Below are 18,501 nucleotides of genomic sequence, written 5' to 3' on the forward strand. Positions count from 1 at the left end.
TCCTTCTGGCTATGGGGCACCAGGGGACAGAAGAGGTTGTTGTTAGACAGTTAATGCCCATCCTCCATGTGTTGCCTGAGTTTCCAGGAAGCCCTGGGCCTTGGCAGTTGTTTGGTCACATTTGCATGCTGGCTTGTGGGATGGGCTGTGGACCAGGGAGCTACAGGGAAGAGCTGATTTTTTTTTTTTTTAGGTGTACTTCAGTTATTCAGGTTATGGCATAAGGTGTTGTTCTTGCCTAACAAATGAGCTGGATGCTTTGAAACTCCAGCTGATGATGCTCTGAGGCTCAGCTGTGTCCTCTGCTCTGTGTCTCTCACAAGCTCTTTGGAGTAAGGACCCGCATATTTTATGCTGCCATCACAAATAACAGGCTCTCATCTTGAAATCTGTGATTGACTGTGCACATCACATTTCATGCCATTAAAAACATAAGCTCAAGCTTGGAAGGACGAACCTGCTTTTGGCTTCTCTGCCATTTGTATTTCAGTCTGCAGGCACCACTTCTTTCACTCCGTGTTGCTGTTTTTCTCTTGAGAAAATTTCCAGTCTCCTCTATGCCTGGAGAAGAAACAGGCTCTATTTACTGACATTTATTCCAAGTTATAATGAGCAGAAAGACAACTCTTGTAGGCTCTAAACAGGATCTCTCAGCTAGGAGCCTTCAGGGCTTCAGCCAGCACCTCCCAAGCCCAAAGACTGCCTTCTTTTAAAAACGTCTGTATTACCCATTAAATATCACAGCGTGTTGTAGAACATCCATAGGACCTCTCTGCTTTTCTCCTTGGTCAGGGCTTGAGGTGGCACTCATTAAAGCTGCTGGGAGTCTTTCCTTAGGATGCCATGGCTTTGTGGGCATGGCTTGCACAAGCATGGGTTGGTTCATGCTATGGGTAGGGGAATTTGGGACCCCATTAATTGCTAATTCAGGTGCAAGCTCCACTGCAAGGGAGACCCAGGGCCAAAGCATGGCCTGAAGCATATGGAGGCACCATTAACACTAGAGCCTTTCCATGCTTTTGCACAGGATGAACCCCAGGTCAACACCTTGGGAAGGAATCATCCTCTGCCATCAGCTTCCTATCTGGGAACCTCAGTGCCTGGCAGGGGAGTCTCCTCTGGTGGCCCATCCCTTTGCATGTCTCAAAGGGATTCTATCCTGTCCGGCGGCAGCGGGCAATAGCTGTGCATGCCCTGACCCCCTGGGCTGGCTTCCCATGTCAGGCTTGCTAATGGTCCTCATGCCAGAGGCGAAGTTTTCTTGCCAGGGGACATATTCTGCAGTGCTCAGTCTGTCTCTAAGACTAAGAGCCCTACCCGGGGAACAGATAAACAGAACAATGTTTGAGCCTCTGGTACTCTTTAATGTCATTTTCAGGGAAATATATGTGTCATAACAACATAACGCAGGCATAGTTCCCTTGCTTTCGGTCTGCCTGGTGCCAGGGTACACGTCATTTCAGCATCAAAACAGATCCAGCAAATTCGTGGTAACTTTGGTCTCCCAAGAGCTGCCTCTTTTGCCCCTTTGTTTTGTACTTGTCTCTTGTTTTCCAGCAGCCTTCCTCATCCCTGTCAGGGGATGTCACGTACTGCTATGGTTAACATCTAATTTTCACTGGAAGCCCTTGGGAACTGGGCCCTTATCTCCACATACCACGCACATCAAAACGGTTTAATCAACCCTATTAATTCCAGGGCTTGCTGCTGATCTGGATAAAACACTGTGCTTTCCCATCACTGAAGCTTTGTAGCCAAGTTTCACATTGCAGCACTCTCCATGCAGTTTGCTTTCTGCTCCTCAGGGCTGGACATGTTCCCCTGCAGTCACCTGGCTCTCACAGAGAGGTGCCAGGGCTCTGCTCTAAGGCTCAGATTGGTTTTGGCTGATTTTCCAGACCGGAAGCATCCCAGCAGCTTGAAAATTTGGACTTGAGAGTCCTTGGTGTCACTTCCTGGTGCTCTGGGCAGTCATTGCCACCTCCAAACATGGGTGTAGGGCACCTGCAGAGCACATCTGCCCAGTTGTTTGGCCTGAGAAGGTGTCCGAGAGCAGGGAGAAACCTCAGCAACGTACCAAGATTGGGGCAAAACTCAGGGGATGTCATTACGGCTGTGGCACTGGGGGACCTGAGGAAGGGGACATGCCTTTGCCCTTGTCCCAGCATGCCTGCTTTAGGGAGGGGTGGTGGGACATGGCTTCTTCATCAGAAGACACAGCCTGATTGAGAAACAAACTTCAGAGGACTAGACTTGGGAGGATTAGATATAGGAGGATGGTTTATAGAGATCTTCCTGACCAGATGAAGAAGTGGACCAGATCCTGCCACCTTTTCCCACTTCCAGCAGAATTTTACCCCATGGCTCCTAAAGCCACGTGTCTCCAACAGCTGTGGGGATGCCTCGTGTTTAAAGCAGCCACAAGGCACCCACCGAACGGCCCGGGGCTGCTCAAGATGTGCTGCTCCTTGCTTTTCTCAGAAGGGGTTCTTGCAACATGAAAGGAGTGCAGGCAAACAGCCCCAGGGAGAGAAGTGACAAGCGGCAGCTGGAGCCGGCGGGTGACTTGCCGAGTGACAGAGCAGTTGGGCTCCTCGCTACTCTGCTACTATTTTGGAAACTTCAATAAACACAAGAGGCCAGATCAATCTCTCAGTGCTCCAGCGTAAACCTTGAGGAGCCCCGTTGACTTTGGTGGCATTGGCAGCCTGAGACACCAGTTTCTCCACATGCACTGTGCTTGGTGTGGACCCCAAGCAAACCCATCAGAAATAGCTGCTGAAAACATTATTAGCAGTCCACTAATTAGCGGGTCTCAGCTCCTTTGCTGGTGCAAGCTTGCACCAAGGAATTCACGCTCGTTTGTGCCATGGAGAATATGACTGTTTAGCTTCGGCGCGGGAGCTTTCAAGCAGCTGGAAAAAAAGTATGGATGTTTATATTTTTAAAAAGGGATTGTTTTTGCTGCTGTCAATTATTAATGGCTCTCAGGTCAGGCTAAGGAACAATGCCAGGGATAAATTACCCTGTACGCTATTCATATATGCTCTCCCCAATTGTTTCTTTCTCGACTAGAGGATTCACCTCACAGTGAACTCCTTGGCGTTTGGAAAAAAGGACTGAAGAAGAGATGAACTCAGAGTGCCCGTTTATTTATGCATTGACATCTTTCCTACTTTTTCAGGTGTGTTTAATCAAAAAGAAGCAGGAAATGCATTATAATTATAAACATATTACTGTGCAAGAAAAAGGCTGCCCTTGGAAAGGATTGTATTGTTTGATAAATGGTTATGGTGAAAAAACACAGGCTTAACCTACGAAGGACTTTGCTAAGATCAAAGCAAAGCTGCCGGCCACCACGGGCTGCCTGTGCAGCAGGATTCAGCTCTGAGTTTGCAGCGAGGGAAGTGGAAGAAAGTTAAAAAGAAAGTGCAATCTCTTCCCTTCCTTCCCCCCCCCCCGAAACTTTCCCCCTAGAATAAAAAATAACTCAAACATTAAATATTTGCTGTTAAAATTAATAGAATTAGTGATGAACCCAGCTGAGAACACAATAATTAGGGCCTGGTCCAAAGCCCCTTGCTGAAGCCCATGGAGAGACTTATTGTTTTCAATGGGATCTGGCTCAGGATCCTGGTGAGCCAAAGCAAAGATGGAGTTACAGCATAACCCTGGGAGATCCTGGATCTCCTGCAGTCTTTCCATGTGACCCTGCCTAAACTTGCAAGCATTCCTTAATCCCAAGCACAGCCAAACCCGAGTTGGTAATATCTGATGCCGCAGTGAAAAGCAAAAGTCCTTCTGGGCTGGGAGATCGGGAATGCTGTAGGTAGAACGCAGAAGGGGTTTATTGCCCTTCTCAGTGCTGCGAGGCTGAGCCATGGCCCTGCACTTAAATAAAAAAAAGTAATACAGACAAACTGGAAATTGTCCAGAGGAGAGCAACAAAAATGATCAGAGGTCTAGAAAACATGACTTATGAGGAAAGATTGAAAGGGCTGGGTTTGTTTAGTCTACAGAATTTGAAACATCCTAATAAACTTTAGAGATGTATAAAAAAAAATTATATCAAAAAGGGTAATCGATTGTCCTTTATCTCTGTGGAGATAGCAGAAGGTGCACCAAAGGTGCACTAGGTGCACTAGGAGGGATAGTGTTAAAAGCTGTGAGGTTAATAATGCACTCAAGAGTGTTACTTGAGTAAAGTCTGTCTCATGGGAGAATTTCAATGCGTTGGACAAGAGGGACTGGGTCACCCACTGTCCCACGGAGCAGGCTGCTTTCAGCCATGTGGTCCTGTGGTTTCCATGGTCTGGTGACTGTCTCAGGACACCCAAGAATGAGACCCTGAAGGTGATGAGACTTCACAGCCCTCTCTGATTTGAAAAAAAGCAGCAGGTGCTCAGCCCTTCCAAAAGTTGACCCCCAAACCAATGCCCGTTTCTAAAGTTCCTATTTTCCTTGGGAATTATTTAATAAAATAAAGAGCAATGAATTCCCACCTCCGCATGGGGCTATGATCGTATTCATGAAGTACTTTGCTGCTGTCCCATGGGGTATTTCCATCTAAGCGAGTGCTCAAATGCTCAAATACTAGGATGATGAGACTTCTGGAAAAGCATGTGGTGACTCAGAAGGTGTCTGGGTAGTGGTGGCCTTCCAGATCCTGATCAGGCAAGTCCCCTCCTGACACTGGAGAAAGGGTGCCTTGATGGACCCTTGCTAGAAGTGCTTTCACCCATAGCACCACTGGGCATGACAGCTGCAAAGCACTCAGGATGGTATCAGGCACTGCTCTGGCTGGCCCAGGTGGTGGCCAGCACCTGATTAGAAAGGCAGCATCCCTTCTCCCCATAGCATCTTCCCTGGGGCTGCGTTTCCCCTCCCTGAAGCTGCATGTGCTGCTGCCTCCCTGTGACTGAGTGACTCCACCAGCCCTCATCTCTCTTGGAAAGGCTCAACACTGTTCTCTGGTTTCAACCCTTTTTTCAAAGGGCCACAAAAGCTTTGGTCAGAGTTTGCATTAAAGCCAACTAACCACAAGACAGAAGTCTATCAGAAACCAGGCTTTGCATGTACTGCCCAGCAAACCTAAATTCCTTGAATTATGGGCACAAAGTGAGAAGGTTGTGAAGGGAAGGAGCACAGGATTGCAGCCAAGGCAGAGCTGGCCATAGCCCTTGGCATCTCCAAGGACTCGGGGGTGATGTGAGGGCTCCCCAAGGGCTGGGGAAGGATGCTGTGCTCAACACTGCTATGACCATGGCTTTTCTTTGTACTCCCCATTTCCTGCCCAGCTACAGCTGTGCAAGGTACTATTTGGTCCCCGCATGCACACTGAGAAAATCACTAGTTATATGATACGGGAATTAAGAATATCTGTTTGCTTCCAAGCATAAACCAATGACTGCGGCAATGGTTTGCAAACATGGGGTTATGGCCCCAAGTCAACTTTTTTTCCTCGGTTCTGGGTACAGTCACGAGCCTGGCAGGAATCCGTGTCAGCTAAAATGCATGGCAGCAACTGGCGTCTCCTGGAGCTTTGGAGCTGAGTGGGGTCACAACAGGAAGGAGTTTGGGAAGGCGGCACTGCAGGGTTAGGAATAAACATCTCCCTGGGGCAGACTTTCCATAATTGGCCATGACAAGGCTTCTTTCTCCAGAGAGCTGGAGCTGGCCTGTGAGGAAGCAGAATGAATCACTGCTCCGGTCCAATTTGGCAAGTGGTGTGATTTAGCCCTGCTTTGCACAGGGAGGAGAAGATGATACAGACTGAAAGACAGAGCAGAAACGTAGCCAAAGGCTTCTGAGCTGGGAGATGAGTTTGGGTTCCCACTCATTTTTTGCAGGTTTACTCAGATCCTTAGAAGGAAACCCTGGCAAAAACCACTGGTACAAAACCAACTCCCTTTATCAACAATGCAGAGAGAACAATGGGGACTCCTGAACACAAAGCTCATACAAACAATAATAACCATTTTATTTCACATTGTTAAAACAGCAGTTAATACACAATTCTTCTTTCCAGCCCTCCACTTGGTTAACTGTTTCTGTAGCCTGTCTGCTCCCAGATACAGAATTATGGGAGGAAATCTTAGTGGTTGGAGTTGGTGTCCTGCAACATGGCGGTGACCACATGGCTGTGCAGCGTTCTGTGAAGAGGAGGGTTGAGCATGGTTTCCTCATACCACCCTGTAGCCACTTTCTTTCAAATATGAGGAAAAGGGATGTCGTTTCTGCCATCCTTTCTCTGGATGGTGGTCATCAGTCCTATCTTTAAAGCTCCTTGCTGTCTCAGCAATCTTACCAAGCCTGGTGACCTGACACCAATTCACAGCCTGTTCAGTATCTGATGATTAATCCCCTCCCTTTAAAAATATGCACTTAGTGGCAGAACCCCACAAAAATATTGGTGGAGCCAGAGCTGCTTTGCCAAGTGGCAGACTTAGACTTGCTCTTCTTGGAAAGCTGGTTTCCTGTCACTGGCTTTCTCTCATTGCTGTTTTCCAGTGGTTCAGAGAGAGGAGAAAGGGAAAAAAAATTGTTCCTCCCAAATACCTCTTCTGTTTTACATCCCCTTTCCTCCATCTGTCCTCTCTGCTATTTCAGATTTCAGGAATTCCATTAGCCAAAGGACTTCCTAACCAACCCCACCACTACACTGATACAAGAGGAGGAGCAAGCTCCCTGCAAAACAAGATCCCTCGAAAAAGAAGACAAGACAATCTTCATTTCCATTCCCCCTTCTTCTGCTCCTTTGGAGCGCAGAGAGATGGAACAAAAATCTTCCCTGCACTATGAAAGAGAAGCCAAATCTGCACCTTGCTGTAACGTGAGAGTTCATATCGCAGCATCAGCCCTTTGCTAATTTCCAATTTGATGTTAGGAACATTAACATTTTATTTCTTATGACTACCATAGCTAATGCAGGCAGTTGTTGCTGGGCTGGTTACAAGACTAGAGCTTGGGGCTTCCTATTCCAAACGCTCCCACCACTTGAAATGGAAAGCTTAGTCAGCACCGCGTAGCAAAGGATTGTGGCACACAGCTGCGTTTGCACGCTAACACAAATCCAGGTTACTCAAATCTTATTTTCCCTAGAGCTACCAGAATTCCTATTCACCTTGCACTTTAAAATCTCTATAAGGCCAAATCCCACACCAGGTTCTTGCCCGGTATTTTTTTCCTGTTTTGTGCTGAGACTCTGGGTCAGGCTCCCGGGCTGGACTTAGCAGCACATGCAGTACTGGTCAGGTGAATACAACATGAGCACGAAGCTTGTGACCTTTCTGGCAGAGTGCTTGGGTAATGACTAATGCTTCTGGTGTCTTCAAGGTCAGGAGTTTGTGGGACCCCGTGAGGATTCCCCATGTGCTCTCTGCAGAGCAAGGTGGGTCCTCTCTGGGAAGGAAAGCACGAAACGTCCTGGGAAGTACCAGAGGTCGTTTATAGAAGATTAGAACAGGGGACACACTGGAGTGTAAGGCACCCATGATCAAAGAGTTTGTGTGGCAGTTTTCCCTTTGGTGTCCATGTGTTGGTCTCTGGGTCATAGCAGTCCAAGGAATCCAAGTCCTCAATGACATTGTCTGCAGTGAGACATCGTCCTCCTGTGACATACAGCTTGTTCTTGATGACAGTGGCCCCATGATGCATTCGTCTGTCCTTCATGTCAGCACATTTAACAAACTTGTTGCCTTTCGTATCATAAGCGATTATTCTCCGGGTGTACCCTAAATGTGAAGTCAGAGGTAGAAGAAACAGATGGGAATTAGAGTTTATGGCCAGCAGAAGGAATAATAATGTATTTCCTGCTAGTCTTCAATAAAACCTATGATAAAGGTACATAATTTGGTATAATTAAGATACCTAAGATGGGAAACGATGATGTGTCACAAGAATGCCTATCTGTCTGTCTTCCATTCCTATTTGTCCTCATCCTGTCTCATACCACTTTGGCAGCCAAGGCTCTATGAGCACAACAAACCCCATCCTATCAGGCAAGCAAGCTGTCAAACACAGCTGGACCTTGCAGTTTTCTGCATGTGCCTTCAGAAGTCCTGAAGTGTTTCTTTTCACCTGTCAGACTCCTAAAGCTTCACTCGGAAATACAGAAACCAATGGCATGTGGGGAGGGAGCAATAACGCCCTGTTGTGTTGGAGTCGTAGCTGTCTACTGAACAGAGCTGGATACTCAACAGCCCAGTGCCAGCGGTGCTCGCTCCACTCCCAAAGCCCTCAGCTTCACATCTGTGCTGGCCACCATGCCCAAGACCCAATGGACTGCTCTTACACTGAGGGGTGATGTAACCTTGCTTCTGCCGAGAGGTAAGGGCTGGTACCAGGACCTTTGCTGTAGAGCAATGGAGGTCTGGAAGCTTGGTAACCAGCAGTAGCTTCCCCACGTATCCCTGTAGATAACCGAGAGCGCCTGTGGCAAACATCCTGCTTTGGGCCATGTTTTACAAGCCTTGAAGCCACTTTCCCTATCAAAAATCAAGGCCTGTCTTGTTTAGTCCAACCCATTCCCCTTTGTTATGATGTGACCAGCCATGCACAGAGGACCTGAAATGTAATAAAAGCTGGTTTTAAGAGAAAATGTTATTTTTGTGGGTTTTACTGTTGTTGATAAACTAAGAGCGTTTGGCCAATGTTTTGGCATGGAAGCCAGTAAATAAAACCTGACCGTGGTGAATCTCTCTACTTTCAAGCAAAATGAAAGTTGTTTAAAGTTAATATGAATTTCTGTGGCTTTTGTTAGATAAATTAAAAAAATAAATGGAGAGCTTAAGTTCATCATCAGCAGATGGGTCAATACAGGCCTTTCAGATTAACTCATTTGAAAATGAGAGAGCTGCAAACACTGTATTTTGGGCACTGTGGTCTGAGGTCAGGGTAATCTGCCACAGAGGAGCCTGATAGTCTTGGACCTTTTGACTCAGCTCTCCCCTGTTCTCACTGCAAAGGGTAGCAGTGGCCTCTTGCTGAGAGATGACGCCACATTTGAATCCTGTGTGATTTGGGTTCAGTCCTCTGCTCTCCTAAAGCTTCCCTATCTCTCATTTTCTCTTAAATAATCTAGCAGATGCTTCCTTGTGACAGCCTGTGGTCAGGGGAGCTGCATTAAGGACTGTAGAGTGCCAAGCAATCAAGGAGATGTGATCCATCAAAGTGCCACGGGCAGAGCCTGATCCTCAGGTTGAAAAAGACACTGAGAAGTTTCCCCTTTTGGAGTGTTTCATGCCCTTCTCAGGACATTTCACAATTACCCCCAGGAGGCATCTACAGGACTGATTTGACCCCTCATAGCCCTGCAGCCCACTCATCCCAACAAGCCATCCATGGTCTTGTGGTAACCGCGCTCTCCACCCTTCCAAGAAGAACAGTCAGGGAGGGCCAGGCTGCGAGTCAGCAGGGGAGAAGCAGGACCCTCATGTCCTTGGCTTCCTCCCTTCTTCTGCAGAGCAGTAACTTGCATTGGCTTTTCCCCAGTTTCCCCCCACCCAGGCCCTGCTACTTGGAGTAAGAAGGTGCCTCGTGGAGAAACTGTCCCCACTTCCATGGCCATGAAACCCCATGAGAAATGTGTAGGCTGGATGCACTCCTTTCCTTCCTAATCTCCACATCCTTTTGGAGAGAGGACCCCAAGCAGGAAGGCTGCGAAATCCTGCAGGAGCTGAGCAGGAGGAGATGGAAGGGAAGATGAAACAGAGCCCTTACCACCTACGATGATAATCTGGTCTCTGATCAAGACAGCTGGTGCACAGACATTCTTCACCACTCTGGTCTCCATCCGAAACCAAGTATTCCTGGAGACATGGTAAACCTGACAAATAAATAAAGATAAATATGTAGCTGTTTATGTTGCATTTTAACTGGAAATTGTAATTACAGAGGAACTTATGGTTTTTATTTTGTCCTAATGAATATAATCCTCTGGCTTGAACTGCTAGAAATCTGAGAATTTACCCTTTTTTTTTTCCCTAAAAAGTCCCCTTGGAAAGCATTCTAGTTCTCCAGGCTTGTCTGCTCAGGAGATGCTAGCACACACACTCAGGCAGAGTGTATCTGCCATACGCAAGCTGCTCAGCTGTAAATCTTTGTATGACCATTAAATCACTGTAACTCCTGGAAAATGCTCTCCCAAAGTGCAAGCCATTACATTTCATTTTCCAGTTATTCTGTGTATTCCTGCCTCAGCCTTAGCAATTTCCTGGGCAAACAAACCTCAACTTCATCTAGCTCTGCTGGCAGCCACCGTGTTTGCCCAGCTGCTATATTTGTGCTGGTGGCTGGTATGCACTCAGATTGGCAAAGGGACTTGTTGATGTGACTTAGAGTGGTATCTAAGTCATCAATTTATGTGAGAAAAAGAGCTGTTGCCAGATGATGATCATTCAGTCATCTGTATCTGGGTGACACAAACTTTCATGACATGTCATCCGCTTCTTAATATAGCAACTCTCTCCAGGACATCTCCCCACTAACTGATAAATGCATTTCCTTCCCCCCGATAATCAAATAGCTTTATCACCGTAAAGAAGTATTGCTCATGTGCTGGCTGCCATCTTAGCCTTTAATGATCCTTCTTAGTTGAAACACCTAAACCAGTGAAAAACACTCATGGGGAAAGTGACACTACAATGTTGCTAAAGCATCAAATCAGATAAGGAAGGATTTCATGTATTTTCTTCCTCCTAATAGAGCGTAACTGCTGAAAGCAGGCAGAGAGCCAGCAACACGTGGCAGGAGCCACATTTTTAACACAACTGTTTATACGAAATAACTGTCAGTTTAAATCCTGGCCCTTTGACGAATGAGAATCTAATCACTCTAACGATCGCAAATCTTTGCTTTTGCTGTGAGCAGGCAGGTGCATGGCTGAGACCCCAGCTCAGCCTCCGAGTGGAAAACACTGATTTCTGTGAGATTGGCTACAGGCATGAAGCCAGGCATGGAGGTCGGTGGCTGCCTGCCATATCTTCACCTGCAGCAGCCTTGGCCCACCAGCGGCAGAGCTGACTGACTCCCAAAGAAGTACCTGGGGGCTTGAGCCTGAAAAACACTCAAAGGGGAAAATGAAAGAGTTGCAATGCTCCTCACAGACAAGACTTCCCTGAAGCCATGTGTCAACTCATCCTGCCTCTTGCTGCAACTCACAATAAAGTTTGTTGGGTGGGTTGATTTCCTCAGGAGAGTGATGAACTGCTGAATACCTTAGATGAAGCTGCCTGTGCCAAGCAAGACTGACCATTACCTGGATCAGCCGGACAGGGTTTTGCATAATGTCTTCTCCCCCAAAGAGGTAGACCCTCTGATCTTTGGCAGCCACAGCAGGGTGAAGGACGGCAACAGGCATCTTTGCCATGCTCTCACAGGTGTTGTAGACACTATCATATCTTTCCACAGAATTAAGGATTTCCTGGTTTTCACCAATTCCACCAAATGATAAAATATAATTTTTGTATGCCAAGCTTCTGTGGGAGTAACGTGGAACTAACATGTGCTCAGCCAGCCTCCACTGATTGAGTTTGAGGGAGTAAATGTAAATATTATCACTGACCGAGTTTTTCTTATTGCTAACGGGCATCCCTCCGAGTACATAAATATTGCTGTGCAAGCTCACTGCAGAGGCTTTGTACAGGCGCATGGGAAGTTTGGCCAGGCTTAGCCATTGGTTCGTCTTGTCATCATAGAGCAGGACATCCCTTGTCGTCTGCTGGCTGTCCTTCCTGCCACCAATGATGATGAGGAACTCTTGGTTGGAGTACCTGCGAGGAACATGCAGCATGGGTTTGATGTCAGGCGCATTGGTGCTGTACAAGGAAAACATTTGTCTCCGGGCTGACTCAAGGATGCTCCTGCAAGTGGGTGAGGACTGAACGAGAGAGTCATTGGCAATGAAGTGGAAGAGGAAAGTTGGATGGACGTACTGAAGCCGGACCTTCTTGAACAACTCTTGGATGTAACCTTGTCTTGCCTGGAGGTCATGCCGGATCCAGACCATTAGTGTCTCAAAGACCTGCTCCTCCTCCCCGCAGAGCTCATCATCCCCAAGGTAATCGATGAGCTCCAAGGGACAAAGGTCCTTCAGGTCTTCAGAAGAGGCCACCTCAGGAAAGCATTTCAAAGCCATAGCCTTGGCTTTCTTATTCAGGCTTTGGCAGTTCAAGACTTTGGCCAGTCTGATCATGCTCAGACAGTTGTCAGGAGTCAGCTTGTCTTGAAGGTAGGCAGAGCAGGCCTCAAACAGCTTAGTGTACTGCAGCATGGAGGCCGTCTCCAACAGGCATGGGACATTCTCAGCGGATATAAGAATCTCCCCTGTGTAAACATAAAGGATAATCTGATCCAAAATCTCAGCATCGATGCCCTTCAGGATGACTTTAGCTTGACGACTCTCTCTGAAGTCATTGCAGAACATCGCCTTGAAGTACGGACTGCTGGAAGCCAGCACGTTTCGGTGGCAGGGGATTTCGAAGTCCCCGGAGCAGAGGGTAACATCAGTCAGCATCCCGCTCTGCCGCAGAGCATTCAGCTGCCTCAGCAGTTCAGAGGAGAAGTCCTGGTCTTTGAAGAGAAACTCCTCAGTGGATCCCCCCTCCATAGCAAAATAGGAGAGAGATGAATTCTGAACTTGGCAGAAAAAACCAAATTCTTAGCAGCTTTTATTGAAATATCCAGCTCCAAGGGAACAAATCAGGACTTTGATGTTGATCTAAATATTTGTTCACTGTTACGCACAAAAATGGAACATGGGTTAAGCACAGTGGGAAAATAATAAAGAAGCTAAAAGGTCGCTAAGACCCTTTAAAATTTTCATAAAGTTATCAGATAGGTTGCAGCTCTGAGGTCAGCACTGCCTGTGTCCCTGGCAAGAAGCAAAAGCACTGAAGTTATCTCACTGATTTGGGATGAAAGCTGGGTGGCGGAAGCAATTGGTTTGTTCGTTTTAATCACGTTGAATAAATGCGCTTAGACATTTATTCACTATTTTAAAGTATTAGCAGTTTAGTAGCTTGCGCCTCTTTCCCCTAGAGTTAGTCACTCCCAAAGAATGTAAATCTGGCAGAGCTGAACTCTGCAGCAGGGCAAACGAAACCCTAGAGACTGGGAATCTGCATTAAAACGGTTATTTATTAACTCTGCTTAGCTGTGCTTTTTTTTTTCTTTAATGTTAATCAAGACACACAATAACTAAATTAAGTGCCAGGCAGAACAATATGATGAGTATCTATTGTCATGGCTAACTGCTCAACCTGCAGTGCAACGGTAGGGTAGAAACGTTTACCTTCTGTTGTCCTTCACTGCATGCACTTACTCTCTGTCGTTTATTCTCTGCTGAGATTTTCCATAGCTAGAGCCTGGATAAAAAAACCTATAAACCCACAGGATGTTTCTTTCAGTAGGTAAGTGATTCATAGAGGGTGATTTCTGGACGTGTTTGTTCTGGAGTCACTTTTGCCGCTTTGGGGAGCCGCGCGCAGGAGCGGGGAGGCGGTGGGGCATTGTATACATTCCAGCGCTAAGAATAGGCACACACGGGCTTCTCGCCGTTATCACATGTGACGCCACTGTTGCCTTTTGCAATGACCTGGCCACTACTGAGCATGCCCGGGTGGTGTTTTTCTGGCAAATGTTTACATATAATAAATAGACACTGAGAAGAAAGTTCACTTATAAAAGTCCTGGCCGTCCATTTGGAAACAGCGGCAGGACCCTGTCCTGAAGTGCCTGGGAACTCTAGAAGCCTGTAAACAGTCTGCAACGCTAGGTAATGCACTGTCACCCTGCTTTCATGGAGAAAAAGGGAGAGAGAAGGGCTTCCAGGGATGCTGGTGGAATGGACCGTGTCTCCACCTTATGGAGAGATGTGGGGAGCATCAACTGGTTGCTCTCTGGTGGGAGATGCTGCTGCACCGGGACCTCTGTGCCCAGGGCTGCCCCGAGGCGAGCAGGGAGAGCCCAGCTACCTCTGCCAGAGATGAAGTTCGCTCTTGGAGCAGTTTATCTTTATGATGCTGCTTGATATTTCATATAGAACATATCAGGTTGTGGCCTTTTGTGTAAGGACCTCAGCTCTCTGAAACCCTTAGCAAAGTACTTCTCAAGCAGGTGGCTTGAGGAAGCTCAGCGTTACGGGTGGGAGGACGGGAGCGGGTTGCTGAAGTGAGTGCAGCAAGCTGGAAACCAGGCTCCCAGGGTGGCAGGTCCCAGGGTGACACTTAGCTCCCCAGGGCAGACACGCTGGAAACCAGGGTCCCAGGGTGGCAGGTCCCAGGGTGACACTTAGCTCCCCAGGGCAGACACTTCCATGGGGTCCCTGACTGCAGATGCCTGCACATGAACAAGGTGCCTGAGATCCTTTTACAGCCAGTGAGGTCTAGTCAATACAACCGAGCCTGTCGAGTTATTCAGGTCACCAGTAAGTACCACCTATATTTGGGCAGGTGAGCATTCCTCCAGGCACCGCCAGGTCTCCACGGGTGCTCAGCTGCCTCAATCACATGTAGGTGTCTGTATTTAATGTTCCCATGTAGGATTCTGCAAAGATGAGCCTAAATCCATCCCCAGGGCTGGGATAAGTCAAGCACTTTGTGGCAGCAGAGGATCCTCCACAACCCCAGCTGGCCCCCAGCCAGGGTCTCCAGCAGGTCCAGTGTGATGCGTCCCAGGTCTGTGGCAATTTCCTGGGTGTTTCCAGAAAAGTGGCACTGGCTGCCCATGCCTGGGTAACTGGATTGGGCCCTTTCTGTGCTGAAATTCCTCCCTTTGTTCTGGGATGGGCTAGAACCCAAAATGTCATTTCTAAGCATTGCTACCACAGGGAAACACAAGGTTAAAGCAAAACCGCGTCTCATATTCTCAAAGCCAAAGCTCACGGGTGAGTCATGTCTGCATCGAGTCGCAGCGAAGCAGATGAGCGAAAATCATTGGGAGCCACAGTGCCCTTAGGTCAACTCCCGTGCCGCGCTGGTGTATGCAGTCCTCCATGTGTTCCTGCCCCCACATCCATGGCTCAGCAGACTGCAGGGATGGGGGCAGCCTGTTCCTCTGAAAACAGCAGCTTTGCATCATAGGTCATGCCGTGCGTGGCCTTTCCCAGAGACTTTTCAACGCAGCAGAACAAGATGGTGAAATGCCTGAAGGCTAGACAAAACCCTGAAGGCCCAGACCCGTGTTAAGGACAGGGTGGAGCTGGGCTAGCATAGCTTTTTGGAGGCTGTGGCATCTTCCCTTCCCGCAGAATCTGTGCATGTGTGTGGGCACACCGTGTGTGTGTGTGTGAAGGGCCAGGAGAGGTGAAGGAGGGGAAGGGCAGGAGCGGCTGGACTCCTGCAGATGAGTCACTGTGAGGGTAAACATGGCCATGTGCGGCCTTTCCCCACTCCTCAAGGAACGAGACGACCCAGAGGATGATGTTGGGGTGCTGGGGGAAATGCATCCTCCCCTCCCTGCTCCCCGCCGCTGCCGCCTCACCAGCTGGCCATGATCTTGCTATAAATATTTAGAGTGGCATTAAAAACCCAAAGGAGAATTTCTCTCTCCTCGTCCAGAGAACATTAGCTACCCAAACAAAACGCCCTCTCGCTTTCTTGCTTGCTCTGTATGTATATGCTCTTGTTGCAGTCCGTTTTGATGATTGATTTAGCTTTATATCTCTGCTCTGGCTCTAACTCTTTGCTGCCTGTTTAGTTCTGCCTCTTCCTGGCAGTGGCTGTGGATTATTTTTTTAACCCTTAAAGAAACAAATGATGCTATCTGACTTCACTAACAATACTGTTTTATGGGGTCGGGGAAGGGTAGGTGGGATGTTCTTCTGCTTTGGATACTGATAAATGTGGCATTTATTTAGAAGATCTCAGGCTTGAGTGCTTTGCACGGTTATGCAAACTCCTGCTAATGCAGAGTACAGCATGTGCTGTTTAAATAGGTTATTGCTCTCGGGGGGGTTGCTGCTCCCTGCTGAGTCCCCACACAGGTCCCTGCCAATTTGGGGCCAAGGCTCCCGAGCAATGAAGCTCCTGCTGCCTGCTTTACGACTCTCTCTTCTCTTTTTCCCAGAGATTATGGTTTCAGACACATCTCCAACAACCAAGTGGGTACATCAGCACAACTTAGTTCGAATTTCCTTTATAAATAAACTAGAAATCATTTTTCATGGCGTATCCTAGAACAGCATGTCCTATACGGCCCGTGCTGCTGCTGCTGCGTGACCCCTGGTGAGAGAGAAGAGCTGTTTCTTCTGTGGCACAGTGTAACTTGTCTGAGAAAGTCTTTTTCTGAATGGGTTCTTGAGGCAGGTTTCCTAGGTTGGCGTGCTATTGACCGAACCAGGACTGAGCGGTCTATTTTGGGAGGACAGGGTACTGCATTAGCCATGGGAGTGGGATGTTGCATGGATAAAGGGCTGTGGGAAGTGGGGATGTGGGCTTGTCCAAGTGGGAAAGTGGGCTCATCTGCAGGTTATGTGACCCAGCAGCACTGTGGGATGTGATGCTGCGGGTCCCCCATAGCCCCTGAGGGGGGCTGGAGCCATTGGGGGCTGTTAAAAAGAGCGTCCCTCTGCAACTGCTGCTGTATGAACTCCATTGATGGCCAGTTTCTAGAAAATGGAGATGTCTACCAAAGAACGACCACTTTGCTCCAATGCTGTATACTCACCCGGCTCCTTTTGCTCTCTCTCCTTAAGTGTTTGGGATTGCTTAGCTTTGGAATTAGGGTGGTTGAACCTTTTATCTGATCCAGAGCAGTTCTTCTTAAGTTTTAATGTAATGGGATGATGAAATGTCTATTATCACGCACTAAGCAACAGAGCGGAAAAAAGCCTCAATCTAATCGGCCAGCAGACAGGTGCACAGGGAAGATTGGTGATGTCAGACAACTTCTAAAACTCATACACTGATCCTGTTACAATTCAGGTGAAAATGAACAAATATGGATAAGGAAAAAGGACTGTTCAAGGCAGAGACTTCACTGAGCTTATTCAGTGTTACGTGTGCTGCCTCAATGACTATCAGCCCCCACAGTTATCAAGAGAGAGAGATCTCCCTTTCCCCAAATTTCCAGTCTAAATAGACAGGAGAACAAGAAAATTCCTTAATATTCCTTATTATGGTATTTATAAAACTGGGAGAGGGAACAAACCCCAGGATTAACGTTCCTCACTGTAAAAAGAGACAATTACAGGGACCATAATTAGATGCCATGAGTTGGAGAACACAGGAAGATGCCGAAAGCAGCAGTGGTGGCTGGCTGGGGTGACAGCCTTCAGGCCAGACTGGGAGAGCAGCTAGCACTGCCTGGGATGCTGCTGGGAGCTTGGTCGTTGGGCCCTGACCAGGGTAAGATGGGCACTTGGCCCCATTTTGCTTATTATAAGTTGGAGGGGAGAGAAATACGGGAGCAGAAAGGAAGACTAATGTGTTGGGGGATTATAAGATTTATGTATTGCATATTTACACAGGCATATAAACATGTATAATGAATATGTCTATTGAAAGAGCAAAGATATGTCTATACTAACAAATTAATATCAAGAGATAGCATGGATTTGGACCTTTCTACTCAACATGTATGTCTGTATCTCACCCGGCTAATAACACAACCAGAGACCTAACTCCACATGGGATGTCTGGGCCAGACCTGTGAAGGAAATGTTTCCGTACACCCAAATTCCTTCTGCTGTGACTAGTCGCCAGCTATCTGGTCTTCTTCCTATTCTTTAAGTCCAGATACCCTTATGATCCTTCTCTCTCATTTCTCTGTAACTATTGTATTACTCATTTTCTATTTAGCTGCTCAGCAAACATCATTTCCCCGCGTGCCCCATCACCACAGCTGTTGTTCACATTGGTATGATATTTCATTCTGAACTAAAGCTTCTTAGCTTTAATCGAATCTGGGTTTGGTTCTGATTTTGTAGGCAAGGTAGCAGACTACATCTGTAAACACTTTTCTTGAAATCTGGACTTGAATTTTGAACCCCTGACCTAAACTTTTGTTATACAGGCATAGGGACAAGTTTTACTCTGACAGCATTGGAGACACAGAGCAACTTCACAAGTGTCACTGCCACCACTGTATGTATTGTGCACAGATAGGGAGATAGAGCATGTAATTCAATAATGGCTTTGGCCCAGTATGTGTGGGTGTGAAGATGTGTGGGATTCTGGCATGGTTTCAGGCCAATCTCTAATTAAAGAGTGAAAGATTAAGATGAAAGCAATTGTACTCTTCCTTCTTTAGTCAGAATGACCTACTAGCGTTAATTAAAACAGTCTTCAGGCAAAAATAAATTTGGCTGCCAAAGTTATGCGCTTCACATTAAATGAAGGTTTAAAGTGTGCTGAGTTTCTAGAGGTTTCACAGAAGCCACTCATATAGCTTTGGGCACTCTTGTTGGAATATTTTAAAACAAATCCTTTGCCTAAACCAGCTCCTTCATGTGCATTTCAGACACCCGCTGGCTTTTTCTTCAAACTGCATCCTTTGAGAATG

General features: G+C 47.3%; 1 protein-coding gene across 1 annotated transcript; it reads right to left on the bottom strand.

Moving 5' to 3' along the window:
- Positions 1-5,957: 5,957 nt before the first annotated feature.
- KLHL38 (kelch like family member 38) lies at positions 5,958-13,469 on the bottom strand. Its single transcript, XM_074145584.1, has 4 exons — positions 13,292-13,469; positions 11,258-12,733; positions 9,721-9,826; positions 5,958-7,733 (listed from the first exon to the last, which is right to left on the bottom strand). The coding sequence occupies exons 2-4, from the start codon at positions 12,605-12,607 to the stop codon at positions 7,447-7,449; spliced, it is 1,743 nt and encodes a 580-aa protein (XP_074001685.1). The 5' UTR covers positions 12,608-12,733; positions 13,292-13,469; the 3' UTR covers positions 5,958-7,446.
- Between the last annotated feature and the right edge of the window lie 5,032 nt (positions 13,470-18,501).

This window comes from Numenius arquata, chromosome 3 (assembly GCF_964106895.1).
Source record: "Numenius arquata chromosome 3, bNumArq3.hap1.1, whole genome shotgun sequence".
Lineage (NCBI taxonomy): Eukaryota > Metazoa > Chordata > Aves > Charadriiformes > Scolopacidae > Numenius > Numenius arquata.